The sequence below is a fragment of the Salvelinus fontinalis genome, chromosome 24, assembly GCF_029448725.1.
Source record: "Salvelinus fontinalis isolate EN_2023a chromosome 24, ASM2944872v1, whole genome shotgun sequence".
NCBI classification, from domain to species: Eukaryota; Metazoa; Chordata; class Actinopteri; order Salmoniformes; family Salmonidae; genus Salvelinus; species Salvelinus fontinalis.
The window spans coordinates 18,079,962-18,095,203 of record NC_074688.1 but is presented as its reverse complement, the minus strand read 5'-3'; the positions used below and the strand labels follow the sequence as shown (position 1 = coordinate 18,095,203).

At 44.1% G+C, this 15,242-nt stretch overlaps 1 protein-coding gene across 5 annotated transcripts in view; it reads left to right on the top strand.

Moving 5' to 3' along the window:
• LOC129822081 (dynein assembly factor with WDR repeat domains 1-like) overlaps window positions 1-15,242 on the top strand; it is a 20,619-nt gene extending 5,377 nt beyond the window's left edge. The window contains exons 3-11 of one of the 5 annotated variants that reach the window (XR_008754445.1): window positions 7,703-7,845; window positions 8,253-8,354; window positions 8,692-8,791; window positions 8,913-8,998; window positions 9,713-9,819; window positions 11,447-11,549; window positions 13,394-13,550; window positions 13,929-14,005; window positions 14,199-15,242. Coding sequence is in view for 4 of the 5 variants with exons in the window: in XM_055879976.1 (XP_055735951.1) it covers window positions 8,954-8,998; window positions 9,713-9,819; window positions 11,447-11,549; window positions 13,394-13,550; window positions 13,929-13,981 (465 nt within the window). In the remaining variant the exon portion in view is untranslated. Of the gene's footprint in view, window positions 1-7,293; window positions 7,846-8,252; window positions 8,999-9,712; window positions 9,820-11,446; window positions 11,550-13,393; window positions 13,551-13,928 lie in introns of those variants that run through there. The other 4 variants (XM_055879979.1, XM_055879976.1, XM_055879978.1 and 1 more) reach the window with 4 other exon arrangements.

The following is a 15,242-nucleotide window of genomic DNA, read 5'->3' as shown; positions in this document are numbered from 1 at the left end:
GGTTTTCACTCAAAATCTCACGATACATGGCCCCATTCATTCTGTCTTTTACACGGATCAGTTGTCCTGGTCCCTTTGCAGAAAAACAGCCCCAAAGCATGATGTTTCCACCCCCATGCTTCACAGTAGGTATGGTGTTCTTTGGATGCAACTCAGCATTCTTTGTCCTCCAAACACAACGAGTTGAGTTTTTAACAAAAAGTTCTATTTTGGTTTCATCTGACCATATGACATTCTCCCAATCTTCTTCTGGATCATCCAAATGCTCTCTAGGAAACTTCAGACGGGCCTGGACATGTACTGGCTTAAGCAGGGGGACACGTCTGTCACTGCAGGATTTGAGTCCCTGGCGGCGTAGTGTGTTACTGATGGTAGGCTTTGTTACTTTGGTCCCAGCTCTCTGCAGGTCATTCACTAGGTCCCCCCGTGTGGTTCTGGGATTTTTGCTCACCGTTCTTGTGATCAGTTTGACCCCACGGGGTGAGATCTTGTGTGGAGCCCCAGATCGAGGGAGATTATCAGTGGTCTTGTATGTCTTCCATTTCCTAATAATTGCTCCCACAGTTGATTTCTTCAAACCAAGCTGCTTACCTATTGCAGATTCAGTCTTCCCAGCCTGGTGCAGGTCTACAATTTTGTTTCTGGTGTCCTTTGACAGCTCTTTTGTCTTGGCCATAGTGGAGTTTGGAGTGTGACTGTTTGAGGTTGTGGACAGGTGTCTTTATACTGATAACAAGTTCAAACAGGTGCCATTAATACAGGTAACGAGTGGAGGACAGAGGAGCCTCTTAAAGAAGAAGTTACAGGTTTGTGAGAGCCAGAAATCTTGCTTGTTTGTCGGTGACCAAATACTTATTTTCCACCATAATTTGCAAATAAATTCATTAAAAATCCTACAATGTGATTTTCTGGATTTTTTTCCCTCATTTTGTCTGTCTGTTGAAGTGTACCTATGATGCAAATTACAGGCCTCTCTCATCTTTTTAAGTGGGAGAACTTGCACAATTGGTGGCTGACTAAATACTTTTTTGCCCCACTCTACTTAACACTGTGTTATAGTCTCCTACCATAATAATTTCATCATTGGTTGCCTGTAAATTCAATAAATTGTTATAAATATTTGGATATAGATTAATGAGCCAAATCTCTTTTTCATTCACTTTTATATTAAAAAAAGATCCACCTTCCTTGAGAATCATTCCTAACTATTTGCACATTCAGATCGACATTTTTGTTAATTAATATCATCACACATTTTGAGTTCCTTTGTCCATGACAGAAAATTATTTCATCACCCCATTCCTTTTCCCACAGAACTTCATAATGATGTAGAGTGAGTTTCCTGTAAACAGCAAATGTTATATTACTTTTCTTTTAGCCACGTAAAGACAGATTAAAAAAAATAATCTGCTAAACCATTACAATTATAACTGGCTATACTTATTTCACACCTTACCATAACTAGATATTATTCTCAGTCTAAATTGACCATAATTAGTGCTTGTACTTCCATCAGAGGTATTATAACTGTCAAAACTAGAGCTTTCAAATGTTTGATATTTAGAATTTTAAAAATAGGTTCTAGCAATATATGTTTTATTCCCTTGCCTGTTTGCCTGTGAGCCAATGCCACAGATGTTAGAAAAATTGAGACAAGATATGTGTATGATATTGGATGTGATTTAGTGAGTGTGTACAATGTCTGTATAAGAGTAAGACTATAATGTGTGATATCCAAATAAATAATAACCCTACAATTTGCATGGTTGAGTGTTTGTGTGTAACATGTAGTGCGTATAGCCTTAATATTCATGATGATAATTGTAAACTATATCATATCACCATCATAGTTGCATCATAATTACCTATAACATCATTGAAAAACACATTCCAGCATTTCCATAGCAATGGAAATGTTTCATATGATCATGAGAGACCTTGCATTACTATAGAGATGGCTTCACTACAGTACAAATGTATCCCGTAATATATCTTATTATTCCCCAATGTCCCTATTCTGATATCTTCCCCTTGCTTGTTGTAAACATAGATGAACATGTAGACAAAGACAGAAAAGACAAACAAGAAACATATTCAATTATAGAACAGTTCTCAACAATAGAGAGAGAGGGAGAGAAGAGAATAGAAAAGAGAGAGAGTAAGAGAAGAGAGCGAGATCAAGAGTGTATGTATATGTATTAGTCCGTATTTTTAAGTGAACATGTAATTGAGTACGTGTGTGTTCATATCCCCTTAATAGTGTTCAGATATTTTTACAGTTCCAATACTTTCTTTTTTTCGTAACCTGAAGTCCCTGAAGAATTTAGTACAGCCATGGTGTTATGGAGCTGTCTCGGAATAGCTGTCCATCTATGAAGAGTTTGTCCACAATGAGAAAGGCACGCTTACCCCTCTCCCTCTATTGTCACTGTACAGCTTACAGTCTCTTGCGACATTCGTTTATCTCCTGTGGAAATTGGTCATTGAGACCGAATTTGGTCCCTTTTAAGCTCCCTTCTCCTGCTTTTGATCAGCTCCTTTTGTTGGTAGTGTTCAAATTTTGCGATGATCGGTTAGGGACCATTGGTATTGTCGCTCCGAGCTCCAAGTCTGTGTACACGGTGGAAAGCCACCATGTTTACAGTCTCTAGAGGACGTTTCAAGGCGGATTGCATGTATTCTCTGATCGCTCCCTCTGGATTATTGGAATCCAGAATTCTCTGATCGCTCCCTCTGGATTACAGGAATCCAAGAAAATATTCGATTTTCACACATTCTACGACTTTGTATGTCTAGTAGCGACTCCTTCATCACCCTGTTTTCCCTGAGTAGACACTCCATGTTGGAATCGTGGATTTTTACCTTGGCTGTGAGTGCCTTGTTCTCTCCTTGGAGCGTGAGAATTTCACTCTGGCTAAACTTCAAACTCCCCCTCAGCCCTGCTACCTCCTCACACAACTTTTCCAGTGTTAAATGGATTCCAGCCAGAGCACTAGCCTCTACTTCAATGGTAAGTAAATCGTCCGTGTCCGTAGATTAATCTGTTTTTCTTTTTTTGTTGGGTTTGAGTTCTTTTGTGAGGTAGTCGGATCTTTCCATGATGGAGTACGTTGTTCCTCCATAGTGTAAAGCTGTTGGTACTCGTCGATTTCCCTCAGGATCTCCTTAGTATCCAGGTTGGCTCTTTACTGCAACCAGTTGTTTTTCAAAAGTTATTAACAATGCGTCTTTCCCACGATGACGACCAGTGTCTGTAGTACAGCCACCTAGCATTATTGTTTGGTTAGCAGTGTTTCCTAGCTTTTTAAAGCTAAACACGTCACGGAATCCCTGCAAAAACAAGTTTGGTATTCTTATTTAATTAATATAGGTTTTGTTTTAATCAAAATAACAAACCGGGTGTTTTCCAGCATACAGTGTTCAGCTGCGCACTCTGATGACATGTGATGACAATGAGGGAGGCTCACGGGAGAACCAGCTGTTTGTAAAAGCAGAGAAGTGCCAGTTCCATCGTTCCACCATCCCTTTTCTAGGTTTCATCATCGCCGCAGGGAGTGTGCAAATGGATCCCGGGAAGGTGAGAGCGGTGATGGATTGACTCCAGCCTACTTCCAGGGTGCAGCTGCAATGCTTCCTGGGGTTTGCCAACTTCTATCACTGCTTTATCCAGAGTTACAGCATCCTGGCTTCCCCCCTGTCCGCACTCACCTTACCCAAGGTTCTGTTCATGTGATCTCCAGCTGCTGACCGGGTGTTCCGGGACCTTGAACATCGCTTCACTACAGCTCCCATCTTAGTTCATCCGGACCATTACCGTCAGTTCGTGGTGGAGGCCGATGGTTCTTTATGTCAGAGTGGGGGAGGTCCTGTCCAAGTGTTCTGCCCTGGACCTCAAGCTGCATACCGCCTCAATGCCACGGAAAATAACTACGATGTGGGGAATTGCGAGCTTCTCATTGTGAAGATAGCGTTGGAGGAATGGAGGCACTGGCTGGAGGGGGCGGAACACCCATGCATCGTATGGACTGACCACAAGAACCTGGAGTATCTCCGCACCGCCAAGTGCCTCAACTCCAGGCAAGCCAGATGGGCCCTGCTGTTCACACAGTTCAACTTCTTTCTCTCTTACTGACCGGGATCCAAGAATGTCAAGCCGAATAAACTGTCCAGCCGCTATAGCCCCACTGGTACCACCCCGGAGCCCGAGACCCTCCTTCCCACCTCGTGCCTCGTGACGGCGCTCAACTGGGGTATAGGGAAACAGGTCCGGGAGGCGCAGCTGTCCCAGCTGAACCCTGGGGGGGCCCTGATAATTGGATGTTTGTGCCTGACGCTGTCCGCTCCGCGGTCCTGGAGCGGGCCCATTCCTCCAGGCTTGCCTGCCACTCCGTCAGGTCTTCTGCAACCACTGCCTGTCCCTCACTGTCCCTGGTCCCACATATCCCAGGATTTTGTCACGAGTCTCCCCCTCTCTGAGGGCAATACTGCCATCCTGACTGTGGTCGACCGGTTTTCCAAAGACGTTCCTCTCCCCAAACTACCCTCGGCCAAGGAGACAGCCCAGCTCATGGTGCAGCACATCTTCCGGATCAATGGACTGCCTGTGGACATGGTCTCCGACCGGGGGCCTCAGTTCTCGTCCCGGTTCTGGAAGGCGTTCTGCACCCTCATTGGGTTGTTGGCCAACCTGTCCTCTAGGTTCCACCACCAGTCCAATGGCCAGTCTGCGCGTGCCAACCAGGATCTTGAGACTACTCTGGTCTCCATTGGTCTCCGCCAACCCCACCTCCTGGAGCCAGCAGCTGGTGTGGATCAAGTATGCCCGCAACACCCTTCCCTGCTCTGCCACAGGCCTATCTCTGTATGAGTGTTCCCTGGGGTATCAGCCCCCGCTCTTCCCCGAGCAGGAGGAAGAGGCCGGCATACCTTCTTCCCAGATGTTTGTCCGCTGCTGTCGTCATACCAGGAGGAGAGCCCGGTCAGCCCGCCTCAAGACCACCTCCAGAAATCGACGACAAGCGGATCGCCATCGGACATTGGCTTCCCGGTATCGTCTCAGGCAGAAAGTATGGCTATCCACCCGGGAACTGCCCCTCCGGGTGGAATCCTGCAAACTCTCCCCCCGGTTTCTCGGCCCATTTCCCATTTCCAAGAATATTAGCCCCTCTGCTGTTTGCCTTCTGTTACCCTTTGTATACATCCCACCTTTCATGTGTCCAGAGTCAAACCTATGTCTCACAGTCCTTTGTCTCTTGCCTGTCCTGACTCCGAGTCCACCAGCCTGACCACTCTGCCTGCCCCTGAGTCTGCCTGCCATCCTGTACCTTTGCCCCACCTCTGGATTGTTGACTTCTGCCTACCCTGACCCTGAGCCTGCCTGCCGTCCGGTATCGTTGCCCCACCTCTGGTTTACTGACCCCTGCCTGCCTTGACCTGTCTATTGCTTACCCCTGTTGGAATATTAAATCATTGCCAATTCGACGGGCATCTGGGTCTTACCTTGATTCCTGATACAAATAGTTTGTCAACATTTTAAGCTAAACGTTCTGATCTGTTGCGTTAGCCTCATTGCTTAAACACGTTTTTTTTAATGCTAATGGTTGTATTAATTTGGGCTCTATCGGATCCCACAACTGTCCCAGACTATGTTTGGAATATTTATTTCTCGCACAAAATAGAATAAGTCAACTTTTGTACTGTGGGGGATTGTAGATTGACATAGGTTAGTGCTTTTCCTGTTTGTTAGGCCTACTCATCTTGTTGGCTGATGAAAAGTAAATGTGGACAGTTCTTCCAATATCTTTAATATGCACCTCCGAATTGGATAAGGAAGGGTACAGTTGTCTTCACTTGTAGCCTGTGAGAAAGACCCGATCACATGACGGGCATTGGCTAATGAGAATTGAGGTATGTGAGTGAGAGGTGCTTTGGATCAAGCAACCAGGAGAAGGGAATTATAATTATCATATTCAGCTCAAGGGCGCAACGGCCACTGGCCGCAAAGGAATGGATTTTTTTAGGGAGCAAAATGCTTGTGTTCCTAGCTCTAACAGTGCAGTATTATCTAACAATTCACAACAATGCACACAAATCTAAAGGTAAAATAATGGAATTAAGAAATATATAAATATTAGGATGAGCAATGTTGGAGTGGCATTGACTGAAATACAGTAGAATAGAGTAAAGTATATACATATGAAATGAGTAAAGCAGTATGTAATCATTATTAAAGTGACTAGTGTTCCATTATTAAAGCGACCAGTGATTCCATGTCTTTGTATATGGGGCAGCAGCCTCTAAGGTGCAGAGTTGAGTAACCGGGTGGTAGCCGGCTAGTGATGACTATTTAACAGTCTGATGGCCTTGAGATAGAAGCTATTTTTCAGTCTCTCGGTCCCAGCTTTGATGCACCTATACTGACCTTGCCTTCTGGATGGTAGTGGGGTGAACAGGCCGTGGCTTGGGTGGTTGATGTCCATGATGATCTTATTGGCCTTCTGGTGACATTGGGTGTTGTAGGTGTCCTGGAGGGCAGGCAGTGTGGCCCTGGTGATGCGTTGGGCAGACCGCACCACCCTCTGGAGAGCCCTGCTGTTGCGCCTTCTTCACCACACTGTCTGTGTGGGTGGACCCTTTCAGATTGTCAGTGATGTGTACACCGAGGAACTTGAAGCAGTAGTGTTCTTGCTGACATGCACAGTAATTACCCTATATTTTAGCCCATTGTTAAGAATGATAATTGTTCCACTGATCAGACTAAATAAAGTAAATTTCCTGAAGACAAGGTGACATAAAGCTGCTTCTACACCCTAACCAAATTATTTGTATATTTATTTTTCCACTCTAGAATCAAACATGTCCTTTTGGGTTCACAATCTGTTTGACAAAATCATTTTTAAAGTTACAAAAGGTCACCCTACCAAACTTTCCTGCTAAAACATACTGTATGTCTGTCTGTCTGCTGCCTTTTTGTTGTCACATCCTAAATGCCAAATACCAAACGAGGGGACTAATGCAAGTATGGACTAGATTGACCTTAGTACATACTGTCAAAAGGCTGCATTCTGCAATCGATTCATGGACGGGAGTAACATCAACCACATCTTGTTGACAACATTTTACATAAATGCTAACATGCTTCTCTTTTTACAGTTTTATAAACTCAGCGCAGAACGTTCTCTTTCTCCATTCAGCTCCACTCCAATCTTGAGGGGCGTTTCTTTAAAACATGCATCCAATCCTCTTGATCCCTCACATAACTAGACCAATCATACGCTTCAATGTGACGCGGTTCACAGTACTGTGGCAAGACAGGGCAATGATCGAGGTTCCGCTCGTGATGTTAATTTGTAGGCGCTGATGCTCCGATTTCAAAACGATTTGGAGCACAGTTGAAAAGTTAATGCGATGACTATACAATAGACTAATTAGAAAAATAAAAAAAGTAATGTTCAATGCATGAGATATAAGAAGAGGGTCAAATGCGTGTCTCATGGCCAATGCGTTAGAGTTGGCAGCTCTGTATGTATGCAATTTATTATACTAGTGCTAGTGTAGTATGATGATGATGATGATACAGGTAGAAAAACACACCCACTAGTTCTTCACAACTTCGTCACTGATCCTGCAATACAGTATGGCGTCTATTCCCCTATTTTCAATGACCGTGATGCATCACTCTGACACATATCTATCCATACAGGACAGACCAAGGAGTTGATATCAGAGCTCAGAGAATCGGAGCCACTGATCACAGTATCACGCATCGAACAAGTCAAACTCTTGATCCTCAGACTGCAGGAGAAACTGGGTCAGCAGGACAACCGCAGGTTCTACCTCTTCAAGGTCAAATACAGTTTCCATCTTTCTGAGCTACCTATTTATTTTCATTAGGCTCTCTTCTTAATGATAATGTCATTGCCTGCCACATTATCATCCAACCTTGTGTGCAAGTGCACACTGGGAAAACGGTGAAGAATTGGGATGCAGCCATAGACAGCCATTAACTGGTATGACCACACTGCAGTGCATTGTGTAATGCAGTACAGCCATCCTGTAATTCCTCATTTGAACCCTAGATGGCAGCAGTGGGTGGGAATTGTAGAATTCAGGACTCTTCCTCAGCACATCAAAGCCAGATGTATTATGTATGGGTATTACACGGTCAAACGTATAGATGTAAATTGGATTAATGCAGTCAAGTAAACCGCCTCAGAGTTAAAAGAAATGTCCTCCTCCCTTCTCTCTTGCAGGCGCTCGTGTGACTGAAGTTTTATAACTGGGAGCTATGACAGGACATGTAAAATATGGGACACGGCGTCAGACGAGGGACTGCACACACTGGAGGGCCACAGGTACGTGGTGTACGCCATTGCCTTCAACAACCCCTAGGGGTAACCACCTTCCTGTTAATCTACCCCAGGTATAAAAACACCAGGACCTGTATTCATAAAGCGTCTCAGAGTAGAAGTGCTGATCTAGGATCAGGTCCCCCCCTGTCCATATAATCTGATTCATTATGATTTAAAAGGCTAAACTGATCCTAGATCAGTACTCCGACTCTGAGACTCTTAGGTCCCAGAGAGCCTAATGCCTATCCTATGTTCCTCCGTTGGGAAAGTGTTTTTGGTGGTCAAAAGAAAGTATTTTTCCTATCTCAAATCTTACCGTAATTTCTCTTCTTTAATCGAGGGACAAGATTGCCACTGGGTCCTTTGATAAGACCTGCAGGATGTGGAGAGCCGAGACGGGCAAATGTTTCCACACCTTCCGAGGACACACTGTGGAAATAGTAGGAGGGACTTTCTAATCTAAAGATTGGACTTGTCTTTCAGTATAAATAGGATTGCAGTGAGTTTCGAATCTGATTTTCTATGTGAATGGCAGCTAACACAGTTTTCGGTGCCGACCAGGTATGTTTGGCGTTTAACCAACCTTGGTGGCCACGGGTAGCATGGACACTACGGCCAAGCTATGGGACGTCCAGACTGGAGAGGAGGTGGCTACACTGACAGAAATTAGCTTTCTCTCTCACTCGCCTTTCTCTTCTCTCCTTTCCTCTCATCACCACACACTCTCACAATCATCCAAGTCCACATCCATTCATTAATTACTTAATTCAGTCATTGATATGCATTCATCTGTTCATTTTTTTATATGATCATTCATGTGCTGGTCCAGCAGTCACCCTGCTTACTGTGTTCTTTTCTACCATCATATGTGTGTATGAAGCTGTGACTGTAATGCAGTCATTAGGTAATCTATCTATCTATATATCTACATACAGTTTCCTGCTGCACGTGGGCAAACTATGTGGCTATGTGTTCCAGAGAGGCGATTCTGTGTGCTCCTCTCTATGCCTCCTCTCTACCTCTTCTCTACATCTCCTACTTCAATTATTCCTACATTAGTCATGCTGGTGAATACGGTGACTCGAGCACAAAAAGGAAAATGTGTTCCTCGAACTGAATTGGATGAAATTGTGCAATTTAGCTTTTTCAAAGGAGAAAGAATAGCTCGTTTATTTAACTGTTCTTTTGTGAACTCTGCAAGTGTAACGAATCGAATTCTCTTCTCTCTTTCATGTTTGTTTTTTTGTTCCCTCTCTCTCTCTTTCTCTCTCCCTCCCTCTCTCTTCCCCCCCTCTCACTCCCTCCTTCTCCCCCTCCCTCCCTCCTTCTCCCCCTCCCCTTCTCTCTCCTTCCTCTCTCAGGGCCAATTAGCAGAGATCATCTCCTTGTCGTTTAACACAGTGGGTGACCAGCTAGTCACTGGCTCCTTTGACCACACTGTTTCTCTGTGGGATGTTCCATCTGGGAGGTGAGAGCCCAAATGTTTGTGTGTGTGTGTGTGTGTGTGTGTGTGTGTGTGTTTGCGTGTCCATCAATGTGTGTGTGTTTGCGTTTCCATCCATATGTGTGTGTGTGTGTTTACGTGTCCATCCTTGTGTGTGTGTGTGTGTGTTCACGTGTCCATCCATGTGTGTGAGTGTTTGCGTGTCCATTCATGCGTTTGTGTGTGTGTGTGTTTGCGTGTCCATCCATGTGTGTCTTACAATCAAATCAAATCAAATGTTATTTGTCACATGCGCCGAATACAACAGGTGTAGACCTTACCGTGAATTTCTTACTTACAAGCCCTTAACCAACAATTCAGTTTTAAGAAATAGAGTTAATAAAATATTTACTAAATAAACAAAAGTTTAAAAAAATCTAATCAATCACAAGGTAATGCAATACATTTACATAACAATAACGAGGCTATACGGGGGTACCGGTACCGACTCAATGTGCGGTGGTACATGCATAGATAATAAACAGTGAGTAGCAGCAGGGTAAAAACAGGGGGGGGGGGGGGGGTTCAATGTAAATAGTCTGGGTGGCCATTTGATTAGTTTAGTTGCTCAGCAGTCTTATGGCTTGTGGTTAGAAGCTGTTAAGGTGCCTTTTGGTCCTTGACTTGCCGCTCCAGTACCGCTTGCCGTGCAAAGTCAGAGAGAACAGTCTATGATTTGGGTGACTGGAGTCTTTGACAATTTTTTGGGCCTTCCTCTGACACCGTCTAGTATATAGGTCCTGGATGTCAGGAAGCTTGGCCCCAGTGATGTACTGGGCCGTACGCACTACCCTCTGTAATGCCTTCCGGTCAGATGCTGAGCAGTTGCCATACTAGGCGGTAATGCAACCGGACAGGATGCTCTCGATGGTGCAGCTGTAGAACTTTTTGACGATCTGGGGACCCATGCCAAATCTTTTCGGTCTCCTGAGGGGGAAAAGGTGTTGTCGTGCCCTCTTCATGACTGTCTTGGTGTGTTTGGACCATGATAGTTTGTTGGTGATGTGGACGCCAAGGAACTTGAAACTCTCGACTCGCTCCACTTCAGTCCCGTTGATGTTAATGTAGTCCACAATCATCTCCTTTGTCTTGCTCACAAATGAGAGAGAGGTTGTGATCCTGGCACCACACTGCCAGGTCTCTGACCTCCTCCCTATAGGCTGTCTCATCATTGTCAGTGATCAGGCCTACCACTGTTGTGTCATCAGCAAATTTAATAATGGTGTTGGAGTCATGCTTGGCCACGCAGTCGTGGGTGAACAGGGAGTACAGGAGGGGACTAAGCACCCACCCCCGAGGGGGGCAGATGTGTTGTTGCCTACCGTTACCACCTGGGGGCGGCCCATCAAGAAGTCCAGGATCCAGTTGCAGAGGGAAGTGTTTAGTCCCAGGGTCCTTAGCTTAGTGATGAGCTTTGTGGGCGCTATGGCGTTGAACGCTAAGCTGTAGTCAATGAACAGCATTCTCACATAGGTGTTCCTTTTGTCCAGGTGGGAAAGGACAGTGTGGAGTGTTTGTGTGTCCATCCGTGTGTGTGTGTGTGTTTGCGTGTTCATCCATGTGTTTGTGTCATTGTCTAACCACCATTACCGCCCTACTCTCATTCTACCAGGCGTGTCCACACACTGATAGGTCACAGAGGGGAGATCAGCAGTGTTCAGTTTGACTGGGACTGCTCCCTTCTCATCACCGGCTCCATGGACAAAAGCAGTAGGGTGAGCTCTCATCCTCTCTCACATCCTCTCTCTCTTTCTCGCTCTTTCTCTAGTAGAGTCTCCTATCATTTAACCTCTCTAGGGTACGTGAGACGGTAGCGTCCCACTTCTTCAACAGCCAGTGAAACTGCAGGGCGCCAAATTCAAAACAGCAGAAATCCCATAATTAAAATTTCTCAAACATACATGTATTTTACACCATTTTAAAGATTCACTTGTTGTAAATCCAGCCAAAGTGTCCGATTTCAAACAGGCTTTATGACGAAAGCAACCCAAACGATTATGTTAGGTGAGTGCCTATTCACAGAATAACACAGCCATTTTTCCAGCCAAAGAGAGAATTCACAAAAAGCAGAAATATAGATAAAATGAATCACTAACCTTTGATGATCTTCATCAGATGACACTCATAGGACTTCATGTTACACAATACATGTATGTTTTGTTCGGTAAAGTTCATATTTATATCCCAAAATCTGAGTTTACATTGGCGCATTACGTTCAGAAGTTCCAAAATATCCAGTGATTTTGCAGAGAGCCACATCCATTTACAGAAATACTTATTATAATTGTTGATGGAAATACAAGTGTTATGCATGGAATTTTAGATGCACTTCTCCTTAATGCAACTGCTGTGTCAGATTTCAAAAAAGCTTTACAGAAAAAGCAAACCATGGAGTAATCTGAGTCGGCGCTCAGAGCCCAATCAAGACACAAATATATCCGCTATATTGTGCAGTCAACAGAAGTCAGAAATAACATTATAAACATTCACTTACCTTTGATGATCTTCATCAGAATGCACTCCCATGAATCCCAGTTCCACAAGAAATGTTTGTTTTGTTTGATAATGTCAAAATTCCTCCTTGTTGTTCTAGCGTTCAGTACACTTTCCAAACTCACGACGTGCGGGCAAGTCCAGCGGAAGGTACGGACGAAAAGTAAAAAAAGTTATATTACAGTCCGTAAAACATGACAAACGAAGTATTGAATCAATCTTTAGGATGTATTTAACATAATTCTTCAATAATGTTCCAACCGGAGAATTCCTTTGTCTTCAGAAGTGCGATGGAACAGAGCTCGCTCTCACATGAACGCACATGGTCAGCGCATGTTCAGGTCATGGTAGACCTTACTCAATCCCCTCTCCTTCGGCCGCACTTCACAGTAGAAGCATCAGACAGGGTTCTAAAGACTGTTGACATCTAGTGGAAGCATTAGGAAGTAACATTACCAATATCCCACTGTATCTTTAATAGGAGCTGAGTTGAAAATCAACCAACCTCAGATTTCCCACTTCCTGGTTGGATTTTTTTCTCAGGTTTTTGCCTGCCATATGAGTTCTGTTATACTCACAGACATAATTTAAACAGTTTTAGAAACTTCAGAGTGTTTTCTATACAAATCTACTAATAATATGCATATTTTAGCTTTTATGGCTTTGTAGCTGGCCGTTTACTCTGGGCATGCTTTTCATCCGGAAGTGAAAATACTGCCCCCTACCCCAAAGAAATTAAGCTCTGCATCTTTTAAAAAGGAAATTGAAATCCTTTAATTATTCCAAGATGAGTCACGTGTCCTGGGTAGTTGTGTGAATTATTCACATGGCTGCATTCTTGAAGAGGAGATTGTGAAGAGGGGAAAACACGACCATTGTGTTGTTAGAGCGCTAACCAAGCTGGTTGTTTTTGTTAAAGTTAAAAAAAAAAAATAGATTCATTAACATTTGACATTTTCCCATTGTGTGTGTGTGTACGTGTGTCTGTGTGTGTTTGTGAATGCGTATGTGTGTGTGTGTGTGTGTGTGCTTATGTGTGTGCACGTGTGTGTTTGTGTCTTTACAGTATGTTTGTGTACCGGAATGTGTGTGTGTCTCTGCTTCCCCGGGTGTGGGAGGCAGCGAGTGGGAAGTGAATGGCCACACTAGCAGCCATGAAGACGAGGTGCTGGACGTGTGTTTTGACTACACCGGTCAACTCATAGCCACTGCCTCGGCTGACGGTATGACCACAGAGATACAGTACACAGTATATCATACTAATGGTGTTCTATTTAATTATGGGGTACCTCTATCTCTGCTGTTTCCATGACTGTCAATACAACGTTCCTGGATTGAACAATGTCCCAGGCACTGAACAATTATATCCGTACTGTACCCAGACACCCCCATTTCACACTATCATGCCAATCCAGATCATACTGTGGTGGCTTGAAAATGTATTTTTCACATTGTCCTTTCCAGCACAGTTCCGGCAACTATGGTGTATGACTAACCAGGCCAGCTCACTTTAATTCATTGTATTTTAAGGTTAAACTTCATCTTTGCTCAAGCAATACTTCCGGATGTTTTGAGAAATCAATATTTCCCCTGACTCTTAGGCCCAGCGAGAGTGTACAGCGCTGCCAGCTACCAGTGCATCTCCAGACTGTAGGGCCACGAGGGAGAGATACCCAAGGTGAGTCGCTGAGACAGGTAATGGTTCAATCAGGATCCAAAATGTCCCCTCTCTCTCTCTGTCTCTTTGTCTGCCTCGGAGCATCCGTCAGACTCACAAGGGTACAGGACTGGACAGGAGGGATGAGGACGGCAGTCCGCTTGCCGAGGGGATGTTTCTACCTCCTGTTACTGATTCTTGTGTCAGTTTCTAGGTCAACCCCATCTTGACGATGACATAGAGAGACGTGACCCTGAAGGTGTGTGTCCCTCAGGCCAGAGCGTTCCAGAAACATCCGGGTCCGTCTGAACTGCTCTACATACAGGCTGATTCCTGGTCTACCTGTGATTCCCCCTTCCCCCGGTAGTCTCATTTGATTGGCACTTTTCATTTGCTCTTATCTCAGTTCCCTATAGAGTCATACCTTGAGCCCTTTAATGTCACACCTTGGTTGTTTTATTAACCAAACACGATGACACAGTCTGCCCCTGCTCACTGTGTAACTGCGTTAGCCACGGCTGTATAGAACCACATGTGACCTGGGCCTGTGTTGTAGGTGACCCAGCTGTAACCTGAATGTGTGTGTGATTTTACTAGGCTCTGCCATTTGACTGTTCTGCCAGTGTACGTTTGTGTGTGTATGTGCATATTTGTTATTGTGTGTGTGTGTGTGCACATGCCTGCATGTTGTGTGTGTATGTGTACGTGTTTGTTGATCAGAGCCACAGCCACTAGGGTGTCTGATTCAGACGTAGGAAATGTATGCCTTTCCTACACACACCTTTCCTACACACTTCTCAATAGTTGGTATTCAGACTTACCTTATGCAGATGCGTAATGGACTTTGCAGGCGTGGTTAACATGTATTAAGCTGCTGAAAACCCTGCTACATATGAAAACTGCTACATATGGTCTGCGTTTCATAATTATTCAAGTAATTATTCAAATGTCCCAAATTATTGCACAATTTGTAATCCGTTAGCCTAATATACCGTAATCCACTATTGTTAGCGATCCTCAGGAACAACCATACAAACGTGACAGACGAAAGAAATGCTAAATGTAAGCAAACTAACACTAAAGTCAGTGTATGTGGGTATAAGTGATGGTGGCTACCAATAGTGACTAATATTTAACATGAAACAAATGGTAAAAATACTGAGAAAAATCTAGGCATATAATTAATAATAATATTATAATTAAAACATTCTGGAAATCATATAGTCTCCAAATGTCATCCCAAATTATAAGGACAGCA